The sequence below is a fragment of the Setaria italica genome, chromosome V (genome assembly GCF_000263155.2).
Source record: "Setaria italica strain Yugu1 chromosome V, Setaria_italica_v2.0, whole genome shotgun sequence".
NCBI classification, from domain to species: domain Eukaryota; kingdom Viridiplantae; phylum Streptophyta; class Magnoliopsida; order Poales; family Poaceae; genus Setaria; species Setaria italica.
In genome coordinates this window covers 5,463,311-5,484,990 of record NC_028454.1, presented here as the reverse complement: position 1 = coordinate 5,484,990, position 21,680 = coordinate 5,463,311, and the positions used below count along the sequence as shown (strand labels likewise).

Here is a 21,680-nt window from a genome sequence, read left to right as displayed (position 1 = left end):
TCCGCCTCCGGCCGCAGCCGTCGTCCCTCCTCCGCGCCTCCCTGTTCTGCAAGCACTGGCTCGGCCTCGTCACCGACCCCCGTTTCCTCCGCCAGCACCGCGCCCCGCTCCTCGGCATCTTCCTCAACAACCCACCCATTAGCACCTGCTTCGTCCCCGACCGCGTCCCGGGCTCGCGCTTCCAAGGCCCGCCGCTCCCGTGGCTCGTCCGCGACACCCGCCGTGGCCGCGTGCTGCTCTGCGATGCCGGCGCCCGCTTCATCGTCTGGGACCCAGTGACTGACGGCCAGCGCCTCGTGCCCTGGCCGCCTGTTAACCACCTCGTTCGGCACCGCGTTAAGCCGCTGCGGCTTCTTTTTCCGGCTGCGGCTTATCAGCGGAAGCCGTTCGGATGGCTTCCGCTGCTAGTCACGAGCGGAATCCGTTCGTATGTAGGTAACGCCGCACCGACGCCCCGACGCGCCAGTGCCTCCCTCATCTCGCCCCCTCCGTCACTTGCTCCCCACCGAGCCTCGCTCAGATCCGCCGCCGCGGCTCCCTCCGCTCCCCGCTCCGTCCACGCCCGGTCTGCGCCGCCGGCGGGCCCTCGGCGCCCGCGCTCCGTCGCGGTCGCCCGCCGCTCCCTCGCTGCCGCGCGCTCCCTCAGTGCCTCGCGCTCGCTCCGCCGCTCCCTCGCTGCCTCGCGCCCCCTCCGTCCCTCCGTCCGGATCCGCCGCCGGCCCTCCCTCCGGATCCGCCGCCGCGGCTCCGAGCCGGCGCACGCGCTGCCGCCGCCGGTGGGCCGTCCGGATCCGCCGCCGCCCGTCCCTCCGGATCCGCCGCCGCGGCTCCGAGCCGGCCCACGCGCTGCCGCCGCCGGTGGGCCGTCGGGTGGACGGACCCTCTCCCGCGCCGTCGCCCCCTGCATCACCTCCGCTCACAGGTATGGATGCTACCGCATCCCCTGAGCCCCTAGTGAATGAATGAAATCTGTTACACATTTCACTACATACATGATCTGGTCAAGTACATACCTTATTGCGTATTGTTGCCCATTGTGATAAAAGGAAGGCCTCAACTAGGATTGAGGTTATTTCATGGGTTGTTCCTTACATCTAGCGTATCTGCAAGTGAAACATCAGTTTATAGCTTGAATGGTTTGATTTAATTTATCCCCTGGTTTGTGAGGCATATACTTTGTGTGACATACTAGATTACTTCATAGTTTGCTGACATAAGTATATATGCAGTATGAATTGACAATGTCTTCGACACTTAGTTCAAGTAGACATTAGTTACTTGTTAGCTCCAGGAATGTCAGGTAAACAAAAAAGGTCCTCATAAGATACACTTCCTGATTTTTACAAGTATGTGACAGGCAGACTGAAGCTGTAGGTCATTATGGAGATTGGAGTGGACATTTTTTTTGTGACAATTGTATGAAATCAAAGGGGCAGCCATCTAAATGATGGATGAAATGTGGATAAATTTGATAGATAACCTGAATTACCTTCAACCAAGAAGTGTCAATATGTGTTTATTTCAGTTCAGGGCTAAAGTCCGTTGTTCTGATGCCTTTCTCCATGAAGTTTTAGGTTCTGTCCTTTATCCAGAATTACTGATTCTAGTTTTCACTAGATTTACCTCTGCTAGATTTCTCTTTGTCTCCTGAACTTATTGCTATGCCATATCTTTATGCATCCTAGATGTGCAAGGCACATTTAATCAGTACAAATACGTCTTCCACATGCATTTTTCATAGCTGCACATTCAAATGCTAATTGTAGACCCAGCATTTGGTCCAATCCCATTGCTTCTTTTGACTCAGTCTACACAGCTGGTTTGTTTTAGACTTTTGGTGTCTCCATTTTTTTTCTTCAACTGCAGGTCGGTAGCCACCTTATTGTGATGATTTTGTGGCTTATTTTTTTAATTTTCTAGATCTGCTTCATCAAAGAATCTTTGCTTACCTTTTGATTTAATCAAATCATCATCATTGAACCTTGAAGACGGCTACACTTACCCTATAACAAATACAGCCTAGACTTATAACTGCTTGTGTTCTGAAATATATTATCATGACTTGAGCATATTCCAATATTCGATACTTTAAGATTGCTAATCTGTAACAATTATTTCAAGTTTCCCTTTGGCAGTAGAGCATATTCTGTCCTACATGTTTAGCGTGTACTTAGACCCATATATGTGTAATCTGACCTTCTGATTTTTTTTTTAACCTTTCATGCTTGAGGAGGAAGGGTGCAAGGACCACAAATCTGAGGCACATTCAAAGGTGCCCACACTGGCATCGTCATCGACTGGGTCCTGCTCTCCTCCCCCGTGTGCCCGTACAATTTTCGTCACAAACGCCACAAAGCACCTGCTAAGGCAAGTAACAAATTCTTCATTTTCCATTGCTTAGTTGTGTACGTAGGTCGTAGTTGTCCATAGATCGGTGCCATATAATTGCAGCTATTGTGTGGTCAGATGAGTAACCGTGCCAGCTGGGATGAGCCCACGACAAAAATTTTGCTGGAGATGTGCATTGAACAAAAGAACCAGCTAAACTGGAGCGACAGATGCCTCACTAAGTTGGGATGGAGGAATGTCCACTCCAGGTTCAGGGCAGCAACTGGATTGCAACTGGGAGTGAAGCAGCTGCAGAACAAGCTCAACAACTTGAGGAGGCAATTCTTCGGCTGGCGGGCATTGGAAACCTCGACTGGTTTAGGGCGCGACACACAAACTGGTGGGGTGTCGGCTGATGCCACGTATTGGGAGCAGGACCAACAGGTAGGGACTTTCCGTCGTCCCTAACTTACTGATCGTCATACTTGTAATTTATTACATTTCCAATGCTGATATTTTACTTTTATGGGACTTTGCAGGACACCCAGGCGAGGTCACAGCCGCATTCTGTGAAGCCTCCACCTTTGCTGGACCTGCTGTTCGAGTTGTTTGGCCACGAACCACAAGACAGGGGCACATTGCTTTCGGCCGGAGGGATTCGGGAGGGCACACCTAGCATGGGGGGCACACCTAGCTTGGGGACTGAGGGCAATTTCGTGGACTTGGAGGACGAGCAGGCCCCTGCTACTAGTGCTCGTTTCAGTGCTCGTGCCAAGTCAAAAAGGTCGGTCCGAGAATACTCAGTGGACAGTCCCACCAAAAAAAGAAGTGACAACTTGGAGCAGTACATTAGGGACCTATCTGATAGTGTGGCCAAGCGGAGCCTGCTACGTGCGCCGAGTGCCCATGAACAAACAAATCGTTGTCTTCAGATCCTAAAAGAAGATGGTATAGAGCAGGGGTCGGAGCTTCACAACCAGGTCATGTATTGTTGTGCGCAGAGTTCGGATTGTCGGTCCACGTTCTTAGGGTTAGACACAAAAGATGCCCGATTGAGTTGGATCCATTTCTACTGGAACATGATGCAGAAGAAGTGATGGTGGCCTGGTTCTTTCTTAGCTTAGTTGCACTTGTGTTGTGTTGAACATTGAATGTAGCGTCTGTAATTTTTAGATGAGGTTGAACCTTTCTATGTGCGCTGACTTGAACATTTTTTAAGTTAATAATCGTTGAACCTTTCTCTGGTATGTTAGTGGTTGTTTATGTTCTGGTGTATCTGAATGTCCACCTATTCTATTAGTTAGTTGCATCTGTTCAGTTGCACGTATAAGTTATGTTGGTAAGTTACTTTGAAGTTAAGTTACGTTCAATTTTTTGTGCAAACTAGTTCTACCTGCTCTCGGTATACATAACGTTGTTCACCTTGTCTTATAAGCTGTGTTTTCATTTTGGACAGGTATTTCAAGTATGAGTGCTCCAGAGGAACACAACAGTGACACCGGCAGCGACAGCAGCTCCGTGTTTGATATGAGATGTTTAGGAGGAGCTGCAGCCGCATATGAGGAGCTTCGCAGCATAAATCGTGCTAGACGGAACCGACCTGTCGACTTGCCAGTTGAGCTGCCACGCCTGACGGGTCGGCAGTGGGTGGAGCTGAACCTCCGGGACAGGAGGCGGTGCTACGACAATTTTCGTATGTATCCCGACACGTTCCTTCACTTGCACGACGTGTTGGTTAGCAACCATGGGTTGACAACATCGCAAGGGGTAGAATCCGTTGAGGCGTTAGCTATGTTTGTGTGGGCATGTGCGACACAGCAAGCGTGCCGGCAGATTAGAGAAAGGTTTGACCGGAGTCTGGACACGGTGAGTAGGAAGATGGCGCATGTGGCGAATGTAATGTATTCGTTTGCCCAGCAAGTCATCGCTCCAAAGGATAGAGCGTACTCGACGGTCAATCACAAGCTGACCCAATATGCACCGTTCTTTGATGGGTGCATAGGTGCGCTTGACGGTACGCACATTCCAGTAATTGTCGGCCGTGAGTCCCGTTTGGATTTCCTAAACAGAAAAGGATTCACAAGCTTCAACGTGCTAGCCATATGCGATATGGACATGCGTTTCACGTACGTAGGAGCTGGCATGGCAGGCTCATGTCACGACATGGCGGTATTGCGTGACTGTATGTCGGCACGGACGTACCCACATCCACCTGCAGGTATGTGACTTATAAGAGTGGCACATGTAGATTAATCAAGAAAATGTGGTGCACAAATGTTGATTTGTTGTGATTACCTGTAGGCCGCTATTATTTGGTCGACTCGGGGTACGCCGTTCGTGAAGGGTATCTGGGCCCGTATAGAAATACCAGGTATCACCTCGAGGAGTTTAGCAGAAGGGAGGCCGACACATTGGAGGAGAAATTTAATTTTCACCATTCCAGTCTTCGGAATGTGGTGGAACGCGCCTTCGGTGTCCTGAAATCGAGGTGGCACATTCTGCGGGAAGTGCCACTATATTCGAGAGAACGACAAACCAAGATTGTTATTGCTTGCTTTGCACTGCATAATTATTTGTTGGACGTTGGAAATGACAGTTCTGCAGGATCGTCCAGGGCGCGAGAACCGGACTATGCGGTGTCCGAATGGGTGGCAGCTAATGCTACACCTGATATGGGCAGTGTCCGAGATTGGATTGCTGCGGGCATCTCGTTGATGTAGACGCGGGATGTATGTGTGTAAATCATGTTGTAATTTGTATGTACGAATTTGTAATATGTTGTGTGTACGTTCGTAAGCTCGAGTGTGTTTGTTATGTTTGGCGCGCACCATTTAGATACTGTAGTTGCATTAACCGCTACAAAATTTATTTTCGAACGTAGTAGCGTATCAGTACGGAAACCACTTTGGAAATTGGTAAGGATAAGTCGTTACCGCTCTCTCGCTCGTTTCGGTACAGGAACAATTTAATTTCTGTTTTTTAACAACCTTATATTTTACAAGTATGAACAATTCTATTATTATTTGTAGTCCCACACATTTTAATTGTTTCATTTTGTAAAATAGAGTACGCAAATTCGGTTTGCTTCATTGGTTTCCTGCATAAATTTGAGTTGCAACCGGACTAAATTTAACCTTGCAACTAATGTGGCCCAAACGGCCCATTAGCACGCACACCCGGCGGGCCAAACGGCCGTTACTACCAGGCTTAGCGGCGGCAGCAGCAGCAGCTGCAGCGAGCAGCAGCTGCAGCGAGCAGCAGCTGCAGCGCTACAGCACCGGCTGCGGCAGCCAGCAGCCGCAGCAGCGGCTTAACGCGCTGCCGAACGCGCTGAACATTACCGGTAAGAAAAATATACCAGAGGGCACCGATAAATTATCGGTTTTATCGAAAATCTATTGGTTTATCGGATTGATTTTCGGCCAAAATTTAAACAAAAATTTGTCCCAATTTCTCTAAAAAACCAGTGAACTGCATGCGAATTCAACTGAAAATTAAAATTTCGGTGAAAAAAATATTTTACCAGACCTTGGCGATAAACGGGATTATCGGATTTATCGATATTTTATCAGCGATAAATTATTCCCTCCGCAACTACTACTGTGTCACGTACGGATTCGGCGCGGTGCTTCTCCGTGGCGACGATGCCACGAGCAACGGCTTCCGCGTCGCCGTCGCGTTCGTCCAGGCGCAGGCGGGCGCCGCGGTTGCCGCGGTCTACGCATCTGACACGGGCGCGTGGGGCGACTTCGTCACCGCGCAAGCGCAAGCCGGGGCGGCCTCCCGCGCGATCCCCCGGGCACAGACGCCCGGCGCCGCCGTCGGAGATTCCGTGTACTGGCTGCTCGACGACGACCGCGTTCTCTCGCTCAAGCTGCGCGCCGGCGGCAGCCCGCACGTCCTCGTCGTCCTGGAGCCGAGGAACGCCTGGAGAGTCCACGGGCGCAACGTGAAGCTCATGAGGACGCCCGACGGCGAGCTCGGCCTCGCCACCGTGACGGGCAACATGCTGCGCCTGTGGGCACTGCAGGAGGCCGACGGCCACGGCGCCGGCGCCGTGTCCTGGACACCCGTAGGACAGTCCTTGTCGACGCGTTGCCGTGCGTGGAGATCGCGATGCCCTAAGTTCGGCGAGGTAAGGTCGCTGGTGCTTGCGCTTGACGACCGTGAGTTGATTCCCTGTGCGCGTATCGTCGGCGTCGATGAGGACGGCGCCGTGGTGTTCCTCCGGAGGATGGGCGGCCTTTTCATGCTTGGGGTCGAGCCGACGCCACGGATCAAGAAGATATATGACTCCTACTACATGATGCACCAAAGGTTTGACACTGTTTATTCTTTCGCTAGCTTTTTTGTAGTCGGCAATAATATCTAGTGGTGGGATACATGCATTGTATGTGTTTTCCCTTGTGTGATTGATAGCTTACTATTATTATTATTATTAAGCCTCCAAGTGAAGCCACCTAGGATTTCTAGGAAATACTTTAGAAAAAGAAAGAAATCCTAAAAATTCTAAAAAAACAAAACATACCATATACTCAAATCATTATAGCCATTTGATCTATTATATTCTCTAAAATTTACCCACCTATACCATTATAAAAGTAGCCTAAAATAACCCCCTAAATTTATATCTAAATTACCCACCTTTGCCATTATATAAAATTAACTAAGGCTAGTCCCAGTGCCAGGTTTCATTGCACTGTTTTCAAGGATGCCACATCATCCTATGAGGTGTATTCTCATGAATGAAACAGGGAGTCCCAGTGCACAGTTTCATTTCACGATTTCATAGGATGCCCATGACATTTAATTGTGAGGCATGTGATTGGATATAGTTAGATGAAATGAAACTCTATAGCCCCCAATGCAAGTTTCAATAGGTTTCATAGTCTTGGAAACAGTGTATACACAGTTTCATCCTGATGAAACTCCTTCCCTCTCTCACTTCATAATTACCATGCCATGTCATCACATATGTTGATGTGTCACTGTATTTAATGTGCATGAAACCTCTATGAAACCTCCACTGGGATTAGCCTAAGTAACCACTAATCTTCATCAAAACTACCCACTCATGCCATTATAAACAATATTTAAAATAACTCTTAAATTTGCAACTAAATTTCCGACCACTAATACTTAAAAAACTTAAAGTAACCCTTAAATTTGCATCTATATTACCCACATATGTCATTATTAAAAATAACATGAGGTAACACTACATTTAAATCCAATCACCTTAATTAAAAATATACAACAATATATGAGTCTAAATCATTTATTTCTTACACTATTGATATATAATATAATAACTGAGGTATATATGCATGATGTGCATCACCATTTATAAAGATATAGAGTAAGTGATGAGAATATAAGTTTCTATGTTAAAATTATAGCTCAAACTTAAATAAATTGAAAAGTTAAAGATTATAAATGTGGATGAAAATATTATAGAGTAATTACTAACTAAAATCTATCACAATCGGATAAAGACAATAAGTATATATCTATATAAGTGTTGTGTTCGAATGTTTAACAAATGAGATGTAGCTCATGGTAAAGTTTTGTAGCAATGTGGTTTTTTTTTATTGGAGACTACGCATTAGTTCTCACGAGACACGCTAGAAAAAAAAAAGACAAATCCTAAAAATTTTCAAAAAAAATCAAAAACATCAAGCACCAATCTTGTAAACTCTGATAATCATAATCATCGATCTATTATATTTTCTAAAAATTTATCCAGCACTATCATTATGAAAATATTGAAAATAAACTCTAATCCTATATATAAATTACTAAGGTTGGCCATTATAAAAAATAATCTAAAATAACCTAATAATATTCATCCAATTTACTCATACATATTATTATAAAGCATAATTTAAAATTTCATTCTGAATTTGTATCTAAGTTAACCACGTATATTATTATTAAAAATAACATAAAGTAAACATCTAAATCATGATCTAATTATCTTCATGTGCATCATATAGAAATGTCCAAAAATAAACTAATATATGATTCTAAATTTCCTATTTATGTCATTGTTAATATAGAAATACTAAGTTAAAGTATATATGCATGATGAGTGTCACCATTTAGACCATTTATACATGAATGTGAGGAATTGATGAAAATATTAATTTTTATGCTAAACACAATGTATGGAGGTGCGATTGAAAATGAAAAAAGTGTGAATGTGGATCAAAAAGTTTATAGAGTAATTACTAATTAAAAATCAATCACAACTGGATAAAGATAAGTACATATCTATATGAGTATTATGTTAAAGTATTTAAAAAAATTAGAGAGTAGTAAGTAAATAATTTTAATTATTAGCTAGGAGTTTAATTTCTAAATAATTTTCAGATTCAATAACTTTTAAAACACTAGCCCATGCGGAAGTACGGGTTGCTGGACTAGTAATATTTAATTAGAATCCAGTAGCTTGAGTCATTGAATTGCAAATGAAGGGTTGTGCAGCTTCTTCAACCTTGAAATCAAGGGTTCAAACTGAAGAAATTGATCCCACTCAGTCAGATTTGAAATCATGGATCAAATCATGGTACTAGGAATCCAATAAACTCTGCAAAGCTCTCAATTCCTAGATAATTGTGCACTAAGGAAATGCATGATTCTTCTTAAAGCCTACTAGCAGTGCTGATGAACTACTGAAAGCACTGAATAGTGGGGATTGAAGAGTAAGTTAGGAAATGCATGTTGTTTCTTAAAGCCCGAAGCACTGATGAACTAAATTAGGAAATGCATGATGCTGCTCTAGCACTAATTCTTCCTAGAGTGCACCCAAATCACACAATCTGATTCACAATAACTTGTTAGGCCTTGTTTAGTTGGCCAATTTGGGAGATGCAAAATTACTGTGCCAACACTGTAGCACACTGTAACGTTTCGTTTGTATTTGTGAATTATTGTCCAAATATTGACTAATTAGGCTCAAAAGATTCGTCTCGCAAAGTACAACAAAATTGTGCAATTAGTTTTTAATTTCGTCTACATTTAGTACTCCATGCATGTATCGCAAGTTTGATGTGATGGGGAATCTTCTTTTTTCATAGTGTCAAAGTTGGGAGTTGGGGATAACTAAACATGGCCTTAATTTGATTGAAGCTAACTATCTTTTCTCATTAGAGCAGCTCCAGTGTGTGGTTTTAGATGGTGTTGGGAGGTGAGAGAAAGGAATCTCAGGGGTGCAACACACGGAGCACAACTCGCAAGTAGTGCTATCTGATTCCGACCGCCCACCTGGTGCAAAGGAATAAAAAAGGCGGGCATGTAGACATGGTGGGTGGGAAAGGCTGCTCACAAGAGTAGTATCTAATTCTCGATGCGTCGCGTAAGTCACCTAGTAGGAACCTAAACGCTGGAGCGGTTTTTGTTGGATTGGACATCGATGCAACCTCTTGTAGATGCTCATGCATATGGTCCATAAACATCGTGCTTGGTTCGCCGGATGGAGTGGTCCGGAATCATCCGAACCTAATACCGAGCCTAAGCATCATGTTTGGTTTGCGTCGCGGCAAGCCCCTCGCCGACGCCGCGACACCAGCCGCTTTGTACCGGGTGATGGGCTGCTCCGGGAGGAGCGTGTCCGTCGGCCAGTCGAAGCTCTGCCACAGCGTGCTCCCGGCGGTGTCGGCCACGACGAGGTTGCCGGTGTCGAGGAACTGCGAGCGCTCGGCCTGCGTGCCACTGGTGTTGGTCCTCCACACCACGCGGCCGTCAAAGTCCTGGAGCACCATTGACCCGTCCTTGCGGAACCCGGCGCGCGAGCCCCTGCCGTTGACGGGGGCGTCGCGGTTGGCCGTCCACGCCACGGTGGCGTCGGCGGAGCGGGTGAACCATATGGCGAACGTGTAGGCGTTGGTGGCCACCTTGTAGAAGCCACAGGAGAAGTTGCCGCTGGGAGACACAAGGAGGTCGGCGGAGGCGTCGTCCACTACGGCGATTGAGTCACCGCGCCATAGAGTGCTCCTCCGGCTTCCGCTTGCTGAAAGCGCAGTGGAAGGCAACGAGGCGAGCAGGAGAAATACCGAGGCGAGGAGGGTGTTTTCTCTCATGGTGTTGCAAGTCTACTCTCAGGTGCATGGCAACTTTTGTACTCTCAGCCTCTCAGGAGTGCTTGGAGATTGGTGGTTGTAGTTGTAGTCTACGAGTCATGTGGTCTTTGGCTGGTCAAGATACATGCTTTTCTACATTCTAACCGTCGAACAAGAGAAGGCACTGTTGGCTAACGGTACCTAGGTCGCCGTCTGGAACAGGTTGCTACCTGGTCAGGCCTTCCAGAGCGTCACCGACATGGAGCTCAACTGACCAGTAGATCACAACCTCAACTACATGAAACATTTGTAAGGAGCGGAGTTCAGCTGCTTTCTTTCATAATAAAAAAGGAGGTTGATGTGCAACAATTACAACCGCTCTTTTTCATCTTCTTCTTTTCTTTCTTTGTTTCCTAATAGGACCATACTTGGCTTGTATTTTCTTTTTTATTATATAATATATAACCAGTAGGGGGTAACTCCCCTCCTGTTTTATAAAAAAAAAAATTACAACCGCAATGGTGTGCGCCACTGGCAGGTGCCTTTTTCATGTTCTACCAAACCTTTTTTTTTCAGATATTTTGCCTGGCACCTTGGTCACCACTCATTTTGAGGGAATACCATTCGGCTAGCTTTTTTCATATAACAAAATTGTTACATCATTCATCGACAAATCCAGAATGAAACTAGGAGGCTCGTCGACCCAAATACAAGAATCTTTCAAAGAAAAAGCTCTCCTAGCAAGCTCATGAGCTACCTGATTGACTTCCCTATTACAATATTCTATAGAGACATTATCAAAACCACTCCAAAGGATGTTGCTCTCCTAGCAGCCGCTACTGTTGCTGAGAAGCCACCTTCCTGCATTGTCTCGACAACCTGCATGCAGTCCGTTTGGAGAATAAATCGATTGCACCCAATATGTTGTGCTATCATCAAACCCTGTTTAAAAGCATAAGCCTCTACCATCGGTGCATCTGTTACATGTGGGTTGTTAGCGCCAATGGATCAGACATTGCCACTCTAAATGGGGGCTGAATATTTTCACCATGTACAAACTGCCTTCTCTCCCACCAGACCGTCAACACTAATCATGTGTGCTTGAGGCACACATTCAGTTGAGGCACTGACCCTCCTATTTGAGGGTATGTTTGGTTGGTTGTATCATTTGATTCATGTATGAAATGATTCAAAATAATAATGATCCTTTTGTTTGGTTGGGTGAATTGGACCAACTCATTCAGGATGAGGCCACCCACTTAATACATTATTCTACTAATTAGAGTGAACCATATGGTACAAGCAAATTGGTTGAACCACCCCATCCAGGATCATCCATACATGCATCATGTGGTGCATGCAACCAAACACACCCTGAATATCCAGAGCGATCAATGTTTAGCATTTCATCGATCTTACCCCACACTCCCAAGCATCTCCACACTTGTCGTGCTCGGTCACATGTAAACATCATGTGTGTTTAATGTCTTCACATCCAGATCCACAAAAGAGTGCTTTTAATAGAATTAATCTTGTTAAATGCACACTTTTTTTTTGATGGAAACAGGAGGGTTTTAGCCCTGCTGGTTATATATTGAGAAAAAAAGAAGTAAAGGGATTACAAAGAGCAAACCAAATTGAATCTAAGAAACAAAGAAGGTTAAAAAGAAAATCATGAAGATTACAACATAAGCTCTAGCCATTCAACCATTGATTATTTGGAGGCCTCTTTAACTCTATGCAGGACTAAGGCATAGGTGGACTTAAACCGCAAGATGGCCCCTTGCGTTGTTGGTGGTATGCCTCTGAAGATTAAATCATTTCTTGTCATCCATATGCACCAGCTCATGATTATGATTATTTCCATGAAGAAAGGAACCTGAAGCTGAGTTTTGAAGGAAGTCAAAATGGAATAAGGGTCCAGCTGTAAGTCGGCATAAAGGCCTAGATGAATCCAACATTCTTGAGCAAAAGAATGCACACTTAAAAGAATGTGTTTTTTTCTTCCCTTTTTGCGAAGATGGTATATGCACTATTTAATAATTTTCTCCCCAGCTCATGGGCTGTTACTTAACATGGCCCATTGAGTCGAGTCTTTAAGGCCTCTTTTTACAACCATAGAGCTGGCCCAAGTAGTTCGCAAATGCATGTGCCGCGCCTATCATCATCATCTTATCACTCTCTAGTAGAAGTTGACCGAGGCCTGGTAGGTGCAGCCGAACTGCCAGTTCGCCGGCGCAACGTTGTACGCCATGACGGCCTTGCCGTCGTCCGTCTGCACCTTGAACGACAGGCTCTGCCCAGTGAGGTACGCGCTGCTCTGCCAGTTCGCCCCCCAGTTGCGGCTCATCGCCAGCCAGTCGGTGCCGGTCCCCCTGACCCACGCCGCCGCCACCGCGCCGGCGCCGCCGACGTTGGTGATGAGCACGAGCTCGAAGTAGTCGTGCCCGCTGATCCCGAACCTGATCCCGCCGGACCGGCTGCACGGGACCCTCCGGTAGTTGACGGGGACGATGCCGGCCTGGTACACGCCGATGGTCTCCCACGCCGGCTGCGACATGTCGAAGTGCTGCCGCGGCGAGTTGCACCACCCGCTGGGGTCGCCGTAGTTGGGCGGGCAGAAGTTGGTCGCCGTGACGGTCACCGACGGCGACCCCGGCTTGCAGTACTGCGTCCGCGACGCGTCGCAGGCGACGATGAAGCACGCGCCGCAGGAGGCGCCGTCGCCGTAGAGCGCCGTGCTCAGCGCCGTCGTCTGCGTCCCGTACCCGGCGTTGTACAGGTTGCCGTACCCGCACGACCCGCCTGCGAAACAAGAACGCGCACATCAATGCCACGAACGCATGGTTCGTCGGAGCTGTCAAAAAAAAGGTCGTCGGCGTGGATGTGTTACCCATGGTGCCGGACGCGTCGCTCCCGCCGTAGAACGTGGCGGTGGCCGGCGTCCAGTACTGCTGCGCCGCTGCGCCGTCAAGCCGGGCGGCGCACAAGCTCAGCAGCAAGAGCAGGATCGCCTTCTCCATCGTCTCTCAGCAAGACGCTGCCAGACTGACCAGATCACTTGCAAGTTGCAATCTGTTGCGACTGCACAACTCTTCTCTCCTACTACTTATAAGCCTGCAACTGCCGGCGAGCGAACGGTTGGCTGACGACGAGGTGATCATGCACGCTGCATGTGGCCTCCCTGTATCTTATCGGGTCAATCATGAGTCATGGTTCACGCTGATGCAGTAGTATACGTGCTGCTGGTGGCTTAATAATCCCGGAAGACAGGCAATGGCCAAATAATTCAACCGATGAATCTTGGTGATTTGACATGATTAATCCTGCGCCTGAATTATATGTTTCGTTTGACACCCGGTGGTTGTTCCTTGCAAGGGAGAGTTTCATCTCGTGTGCTCATGTTGAAGTAGAACACTGTCCGTGATCCCGTCGTTTTCGGGTGGCCGAACGGCCCTCAGTGAGACTGAGATCAAGAAAGTATCTGAACCTGGACTCTCTCTTGTTCACTTCGTTCCGCACAACAAGTGTATGATGAGTTGATGATAACTGAGTACTGAAGTTACTACAAGTACACGATCAGATTTGAAGTTCGTATTTTTGCTTTGCCAATGATTCTCTTTATTGCTAGGCAGTGTTCGTACTTTCACTCCAACAGTGTACAAGTCTGCATTCCCTTGGCAATAGTTCAGAAACCAAAAAGAATGCTCGGACCATACTAGTTAATGACTTGTCTGTTCTATTTACAACTGAAACTTCCATTGAATTATATAATTTTTTCTTCGAAGATTCTCATTTAACCGTCGTGTTCCCAGCTGATTGGTAGAGTTTGACCTCAATCATTTGCTGGAGATGAGGATTTTCCGTCGTGAACTGTGATCCTTCATGCTTGATGCTTCAGCTCAGACTAGTTAATTCGGTGTTGCAGATAAGATACTACTAGTATACCACTCCCTTCATTTCAAATGGTAGGCCGTTTTGACTTTCCTAGGTTTATAGGTGTTTGTATGCATCTAGATATACACTATAGTTAGATACATACAAAAAGCTATTCACGTAGAAAAATCAAAACTACCTACAATTTGGGACGGAAGGAGTACAAACTCTACTCGACAACTAAATTACTATAAACCATGCAGATGGATCATATGCAACATGACAAAATCAAGTACAGCGGTGACCAAATCATGCCATGTGGTAAACTATAGAGGTAGTAGTTGTAATAATATCATATGGTTTACAGACAGAATCTCCCAAATGATTGGGCTAATAATAAAACCAACACTTCAAGAAAAAATTTATCTTCTTACAACTCAAATTTCCATTCGACTGTATAATTTGTTTTGGGGAACGTTGCCATCATCAAACATAAGTTCCCAGCAGATTTGGAGGCTTTGACATCAATCATTCGCTGAAGATAAATCATTTGCCGGTGCGAATTCTATCCTTCATGCTTCAGTTCAGACTTCACTCTAGTTAATTCAGAGGCCGCTCCCGGTGTCAGCAGATAAGATACTGTACCCGGGCAACGACCAAGCCATGCAGATCAGATGCAACAATGTCGAATCAAGCAAATCTGTGCTAGGATTGGTAACTAATTAAAAAGGCATGTGTAATAGTAATATGAAATAGTTTACAAATGATTGGGATAATAAAATAAGATGAACAGAATGTTCTCCAGCAGGCCTGCAGCTTATTACAAGAGACACCTACTATCTTATTCTGCAGGTCACACATAACCGACGATCATATCACAAACCCAACGACACGTACGATTGCATGGCACCCTCAGCCACAAATGATCAAAGAGCCAGCAAAATAATCGAACCAAACAATGCCTGAACATCAACACCAATGACGATTGATTGAGCAGGCAAAATTTCCTCTGGATCCTCAGCTCTTCTAGGGCGCGAACTTGGCCTTGATCTTGTCCACCTCCTCGGCGCTGATCTGGAAGGCCTTGGCGAGAACTTCGTCGGGCACCTCGGGCGAGGCCCCGAAGAGCGTCATGGCGATGACCTGCGTGCCGGGGAGCTGGCTGTTGAAGGCCGAGATGGCGGCGGCGGGCTCGTCGCCGGCGTTCCTCTGGAAGTGCACGAGGCCGCGCGGGAACACGACGAAGTCGCCCTGGGAGATGGTCTTGGCGAAGAGCTTGTTTGCCGTGGTGATGAAGCCGACGTCGAGCGTGCCGTAGAGGACGAAGAGGAGCTCGGTGGCGCGCGGGTGCGTGTGCGGCGGGTTGAGACCCCCCGGGGCGTAGTCGATGCGGGCGAGCGACACGCCGAGCGTGTTGAGCCCTGGGACCCTCTCGACGGTGGCGCCCGTGGCGACGGAGCCCACGGTGTTGTTGATGACGCCGGGCTTGGCGAGGACGCTGGAGATGAAATCGTCGGCGGTGGCGTTCGCCTTGCACGGGAACCCGTTCACCTTCACCTCTGCAGTAACAGGCAAATGCCCGCGTGTCAGAGTCTGGCCGTGGCGTGGTGCATCGCAGTCGCAGCGGCGTGGATGGACGGCCGTGATCGGGTCACACGCGGCGTGCAGGATGCTCTGGAGCCATCGCCGTTCAGTGGCAGAAGACACCCGGAGCCGGAGGGCGCTCTGGCAGTGGCAGGTGCCCCACGCAGGCTCTGGTTCATGATATGATCATATGATAATGTATGGCGGCACGTGAAAAGATCTGCTAGCTCTGGCCTTATGCAAGAATCAGTATGCTTCTGTAGGGTTGTGTGTGTCATCTAGTGAAAAAGAAAAACACTCTGCAGCTAGCTAATCAGTACGCTTAGCAACGGCTCGCGATCCAAGCTATGAAATGGGTCGTCGATGTGTATTTAGCATTGCGGCCTAAAAGAATATTCCAAACGACTTTGGAAATCATGACATTGTTTAACTGAACATGTACGCACATTCAGAAAGCAATGCGTGTTAACGGAATTGTGGATCTACTCTCCAACCATGGACGCGGATTCGTTGTCACTCATGGTAAGGGAAAAGGGAAACGGAGCTGCTCTTATGTCCGTGCCTCTGTACGTGGAAATCTTGATGGGATATGCGCTGATGGCGAAAATCGACAGTATCCTCACGGCGCAATGAACAGGTATGAAAAAAAGAGGTCTTTTACGGTGCACAATACTAATATATACCACTGTTCGAAAAGGACTCGTATGTAAGGATCTGACGGTTGAGATTAATTCTATACTATTAAAATCTTAAACTGTAGTATAAGTAGTATACATGAGTAGTATGAGTAGTATAGGGGTATAATTGGAAAGATCTAAAATGGCATTGTTGAAATAGATCAATTCTTTCTTAATTATCATCTTCTTTCCTTTTTATTCTCTTCTCATTTCAATCGGTCGCTAGGGTTCATCATTTCCGGTCGCTAGGGTTGCACAGGGGCGGCGGCGGGCGGCGGCGCCGACTCCGGCGGGTGGCGGTGACTCCGCGGTGGAGGAGATGCTCGCCTCGCTGCTGCTCCACGGCGGCGCGGGCTTCAGCGCTTGGAGATCTGGCGGCGCCGCGGCGAAACGCGCGTCCCATTCCGAGGAGGGGCGGCGGCGGGCGGAGGCGCCGACTCCGGCGGGCGACGGCGACTACGCGGTGGAGGAGATGCTCGCCGCGCTACTGCTCCACGGCAGCATGGGCTTCGGCGTTTGGAGATCTGACGGCGCCACGGCGAAGCGCGCGTCCCATTCCGAGGAGGCCGCCGGCGCGGAGGCGCGCACTGTGTGCGTCACCGGTGGCAGCGTCTAGATGATGCGTGCAGTTTCCGGGCATCTGCTCTGCGGTGGCACCCTGACAAGCACCCGGGGTCTTCTCAGGTGTGTATCCAATTCAGTTTTTTCTGAAATTTAATAGCAGAAGCTGGATGCAGAGCATCTACATTGTCTGTAAATATGCAAAGGCACAGATAATAACACGGATATGCCACATGTTTACCTTGTGGTGCGCAGGCCGTGGCCGAGGAGAAGTTTAATGCTCTGCGTGAACGCGTACAATTCACTCTGCAGCGTCCTCAAGGCGTCTTAATTAGTGCCCCGCTATTTATCACACACAAACGATTGCTGCAATTGCTTGAGGATGTTTACTTTGTAGCAGTGTCGTTTGTGCAAGGCTCAGGAGTTGAAATCCTCTCTCCAGTTGAAATACTCGGAGGGAGGAGGAGCCACTCATTGGATGCAGCCAGTGGCTGCTGCTTTGTTTCAGTTTTTCATTTGGGATGCTCACATTTGTGCCAAGAGGAAAGAAGCTCCGACATGGAAGGATATGAGGAGGAGGCAGTGTTGTAACTTTTACTTGTAACACTAGTGTCAAATGTAATAACAGTTGATTCTTCCTTCATTTGTTTTATCAAATTCAGTTACCCAGAAAGGGGGAATGAATAAAAGAAAAACATGCCAGACGATCTGCAAATGTTGGTGTCTATCCTGTGTAGTATTTTGCTTCTGAAACTGGTGTCTGCTTCATGTGGTAATATTCTGATGTTCAGTGTCTGTGATGATGGTTAGGCCGGGAGAAAGCGAGGCTGTGCTAGGTGTGGCCGCCATCATCATCAGTGATGCTAACCATTAGCCATGACATGGAGTTGCTTTGCACCATGACATGATTGACACCAACATCATCAGTGAACATAGTCGAGTACAATCCCGGGTATCCATGTCGTCTAATTTGGCCGTTATGTCACCAGGATAGCACCAGCTTGTCCAAGGGAGCACATCCGCCATGCCTGTGCTTTGTGGCGTTGAGGCAACACAAGTGATCACGATTATTGCAAAACTTTATAAGGGGTTGGTCCTGGCCTCAAACTAGTGATAATACTCTCTGCGATCCATTGTCTATCTTGTACGAAAGAATCAGAAGCTTGTTCTCCTAACGTTGGAGATATTCCTTTCCCAGTAAACAAACCAGTAAAGTTTTAATTTTCGTCTAGCAAAAGAGGGGAACTACCACACAAAAGTTAAATTGTATCTAACTGAAGCCCTTCAGGCTTCTGCACGTCTTCAAGATATGAACAGATGCTTGAGTTTTTTAGCATCATTAATATTGCAGAACAAATTACAAAACTGGAATCCATACAGCAGCACTAACAGCAACATAACCCTTGACCAGCAACAGTGCCTCGGCTGAGAGGGAAATTCCTCATGTTGGTCACAAGAGCAGCAGTACCCAACCATGCACTGCTGTTCGTACCAACACATAAAGCTATCCACAGCTGCAATCATCCGATAAAATTTGTCAAGAAACAAAGGAAGAAACTAAATCTGATAAGGATTCTGAAAATAAAAGCATATTGATGTTGCAACAAATGACAGCATCACAAGAAAACTAATATCGAGATATAACTACTTTTTATGGGATGCCAAAAGATAACGTCATTGGCAAAATTGGAAAAAAAATTTGTCATGACAAGCCATATGGTGAGCATTAAGTCTCACGTTCTGAATCTCCAACTAATCTACTAGTGCTTTTGCTTCAGTTTCGGTACTGGAGATCACTAACAGGATAACCATGCCGATGCAGCTCCCTGATGATAAAAGGCATTCATCTAACTACTTGCGATCCCCTCTCTTCAAACCGGCACAACGGGCGGCGCGAGGGGGGCGCGATCGGCGGGGCGGCGTGCCAGCGGTGGAGGCATGGCATGCGGGCAGGGGTGGGGCGGCATGCCAGCGGTGGCGGCGCGGCGCGTGCGGGGCGCGACCGGCGGGGCGGTGTGCCGGCGGTGGAGGCGCGGCTTGCGGGCAGGGGCGCGACCGCGGGACGGCGAGCCGGCGGTGGCGGCGCGGCGCGGCGCGGCACGACGGGCGGCCATGCCCGGGGAGATGGCGGCGCGTGGGACTGGCGGCGCCTAGGGAGGCCGTGCGTAGGGAGATGGCGGCGCATGGGGAGAACCGGAGAACGACACGCGAAAAAAAAAAATCTCCTAATAATATAGCCGCGCTAATTCCAATTTTACCCATACCAAAAAAGGACTTATACTCTATACTACCACCTGATAGTATTGTCCACCGTAAAAGACCTCGAAAAAAAAGGCCTGGAGTCGTGCAAAGATATGATGTCGCGGCAAGGTACTGAGCAAATTAAAGCCTGGAGCTTACCGGAGTTGAGGTCGGCGACGCAGAGGTCCTGGAGCGGGTCCGGGTCCGCGGCGAGCGCTGACGGCGCGGCGGCAAGGACCGCAAGCGCCACCGCAACCGCCGCTCCAAGAAACAGGGACGAGGAAGGCCGGGCCATGATCGTGCGCCGCTCACTCACTCACGAACTGACGGGGCGGTGGTCGCCGTTGGTTTCGTCGCCGGATGCTGCTGGGCAGGCAGAGCGGAGCCAGCCAGCTACTTATAGCGGAAGCGGAGACGGTGCGCGCCCGGCGTCAATGCGTGCTGCGTTGCAAGTACTTTCAGCTCAAGCAAAGCGACGGACGCGAGAGAGGTGATGTGTGCAGCTCAAGCGGTTGGTGGCCCGTCACCAGGGACCCGGCCGGGGTACGCAGATCGGGTCGATCCGATCGCTTTGTTCGTCGATTCGCCATCGTGATTCGTGACTAATCCTTGTGACTTGTGAGAAGGCAAAACAGCAAAGCATTGTCACTGGGCTTCTTTCGACGCCTGGCGGACGCCACGCAAGTGGAGGCTGGAGTAGCTGAACAGCTGCAGGCAGATCACAGTGGTAACGAGTCGATGTGTGATCACGGAACTATGGTAGCTAGCGTCATCTCGAGAAGACAGCGACGCCGGACCTTGTTGGGATTTGGAAAAGAGAGCTGCTTGCTTGCTGTTCCATCGGTTTACGGCAATTGCGAGCTGTCGTAAGTCACTCTTCGTCAGACATCAGAAAAGGCTGTTACCCGGCTGTTGGGGCCTGCCTATTATAACAAACAAGTCTTTCCTGAGAGAGGCCCATGATCGATCCTGTGATGAAACTGACGTGTTTGTTTCCTGCAAGGAATGGAAAGCGCTGGTTTTCTATCTTGAACTGGCGTGCAAGTGCAAGCACCAGTGTTGTATAAAGTGACTAAGTGAAGGTGCTTGGCTGGACTGTAACCGTTCTTACACTACATCTTCTTTCAATAAAAATGCAGTGAAGATCTCCAAGCAATCTTTGTTTATTTGACTGCAGGTATGAGAATTGGACACTAAAGCTAGTAAAATGCATGGATTGTCAACTCACGCATACATCAGCAATTCAGTTTCAGGTCTTCTCATCAGTTGCTTATACAAGGACGATGCAAGATCTGCTCTCTGGGAAGAAGGAAAGTGTAACAGAAGTATTGACTACTGTGCTAGCATCGTCGTCCTCCAGTTGCCGCTTCACCTCAGTAGTTGGTCGGAGGAGGACTATTCTTAAAAAGCAGTTAGCTGGCATGTCCCTCATCAGTCATCACTGGTGACTGGTCTGCTTTATAGCTCTGCCCAGCAAAGCTTTATGCTCCTACCAGAAAATGCTGAAAGGCTGAGGATCTATTATCTTAATACAATAGTGTTAAAAGAAGCCACCAATTTGTCGAGAGGGTTTAGAAATTCCCACGTTAATCGGAAAAAGAAGAATATACACCATTAAATTTTATGTTAAAAGAATCCATATCGAATGCAACTAATAAGTATATAATTGGAAATAAAAAATAAATTAGCACCTCATACCCTCACGTGATACAATAGGAAAGATACGGACCTCATGCGTGTACGAGCTGCCAATTAATGTAATTTTTATCCTTCGGCTAGCAAACATGTTATTTACCATATACGTAACCATATTCAACACACGGGTCAATAATATTTATGTACCCGGATGGATATGGATTTTGGGTAGCTGTAATTCTCTTTTCCTAGCCAATTTATGTAAAATTTATTTTATCCTTATGCTAGCAAGGCGTGTAGGATATGGACTTCGGCTATCATGTAGTTCATGTATCGGTCAACACAAATTGAAGACTAGATCAAACAACAGCTACATGGTGCCCGTTGTGGCACGATGGCCTATCAGCTGCTGTAGCAAACCACCATCAGCAGCAGGGGAAGCCACCGCACGACTCGGACAGCACGACCTAGCATAGGGGAGAGTAGAGTAGCTATCGGCAGACTAGAGCTTTAGCTCGGATTCTTTCCACCTAAGCCTTCTACTTCCCCTATTGTGGGTAGAATTCTAGATGCTTGGACAACATTACTATTTCATATTTCTCCTCCTTGTATTGATATTTTTCCTTTTTGCCAATAAATGACGAAGTATAAAAGGATTTTTTACATTGCCGATTACTTTTTTATCATTTTAAATAGTGGCATCCTATGTGGCTATATC

General features: G+C 47.5%; 3 protein-coding genes and 1 long non-coding RNA gene across 5 annotated transcripts; 2 read left to right on the top strand and 2 right to left on the bottom strand.

Moving 5' to 3' along the window:
- The first annotated feature begins 9,431 nt into the window (after positions 1-9,431).
- On the top strand, positions 9,432-10,815 carry LOC106804365. Its single transcript, XM_014805273.2, has one exon. The coding sequence runs from the start codon at positions 9,850-9,852 to the stop codon at positions 10,207-10,209; it is 360 nt and encodes a 119-aa protein (XP_014660759.1). The 5' UTR covers positions 9,432-9,849; the 3' UTR covers positions 10,210-10,815.
- Positions 10,816-11,943: 1,128 nt separating this feature from the next.
- LOC101778968 (expansin-A9) lies at positions 11,944-13,411 on the bottom strand. The gene is made up of 2 exons (XM_004971522.2): positions 13,282-13,411; positions 11,944-13,193 (listed from the first exon to the last, which is right to left on the bottom strand). The coding sequence occupies exons 1-2, from the start codon at positions 13,409-13,411 to the stop codon at positions 12,571-12,573; spliced, it is 753 nt and encodes a 250-aa protein (XP_004971579.1). The 3' UTR covers positions 11,944-12,570.
- Positions 13,412-14,979: 1,568 nt separating this feature from the next.
- LOC101780296 (germin-like protein 5-1) lies at positions 14,980-19,756 on the bottom strand. 2 transcript variants are annotated; one of them, XM_012845829.2, is made up of 2 exons: positions 19,487-19,756; positions 14,980-15,823 (listed from the first exon to the last, which is right to left on the bottom strand). In XM_012845829.2, exons 1-2 carry the CDS (start codon positions 19,620-19,622, stop codon positions 15,291-15,293), a joined length of 669 nt encoding a protein of 222 aa, XP_012701283.1. In that variant the 5' UTR covers positions 19,623-19,756; the 3' UTR covers positions 14,980-15,290. The 2 variants fall into 2 exon arrangements, 1 of the variants encoding a protein (XP_012701283.1); XR_001164008.2 differs by lacking the exon at positions 14,980-15,823 and adding an exon at positions 18,250-18,600.
- Positions 16,490-17,801, top strand: LOC105914338. Its single transcript, XR_001164009.3, has 2 exons — positions 16,490-17,209; positions 17,342-17,801. It is a non-coding gene; the product is annotated as an uncharacterized LOC105914338 (long non-coding RNA).
- Positions 19,757-21,680: the final 1,924 nt, after the last annotated feature.

Coding starts and splice junctions, on each gene's coding strand:
- LOC106804365 (XM_014805273.2), top strand. CDS start 9,850: ATGTTTGGTTTGCGTCGCGGCAAGCCCCTCGCCGACGCCGCGACACCA.
- LOC101778968 (XM_004971522.2), bottom strand. CDS start 13,411: ATGGAGAAGGCGATCCTGCTCTTGCTGCTGAGCTTGTGCGCCGCCCGG. Junction 13,194..13,281: donor CGACGCGTCCGGCACCATGG/GTAACACATCCA, acceptor CTTGTTTCGCAG/GCGGGTCGTGCGGGTACGGC.
- LOC101780296 (XM_012845829.2), bottom strand. CDS start 19,622: ATGGCCCGGCCTTCCTCGTCCCTGTTTCTTGGAGCGGCGGTTGCGGTG. Junction 15,824..19,486: donor CGTCGCCGACCTCAACTCCG/GTAAGCTCCAGG, acceptor CTGTTACTGCAG/AGGTGAAGGTGAACGGGTTC.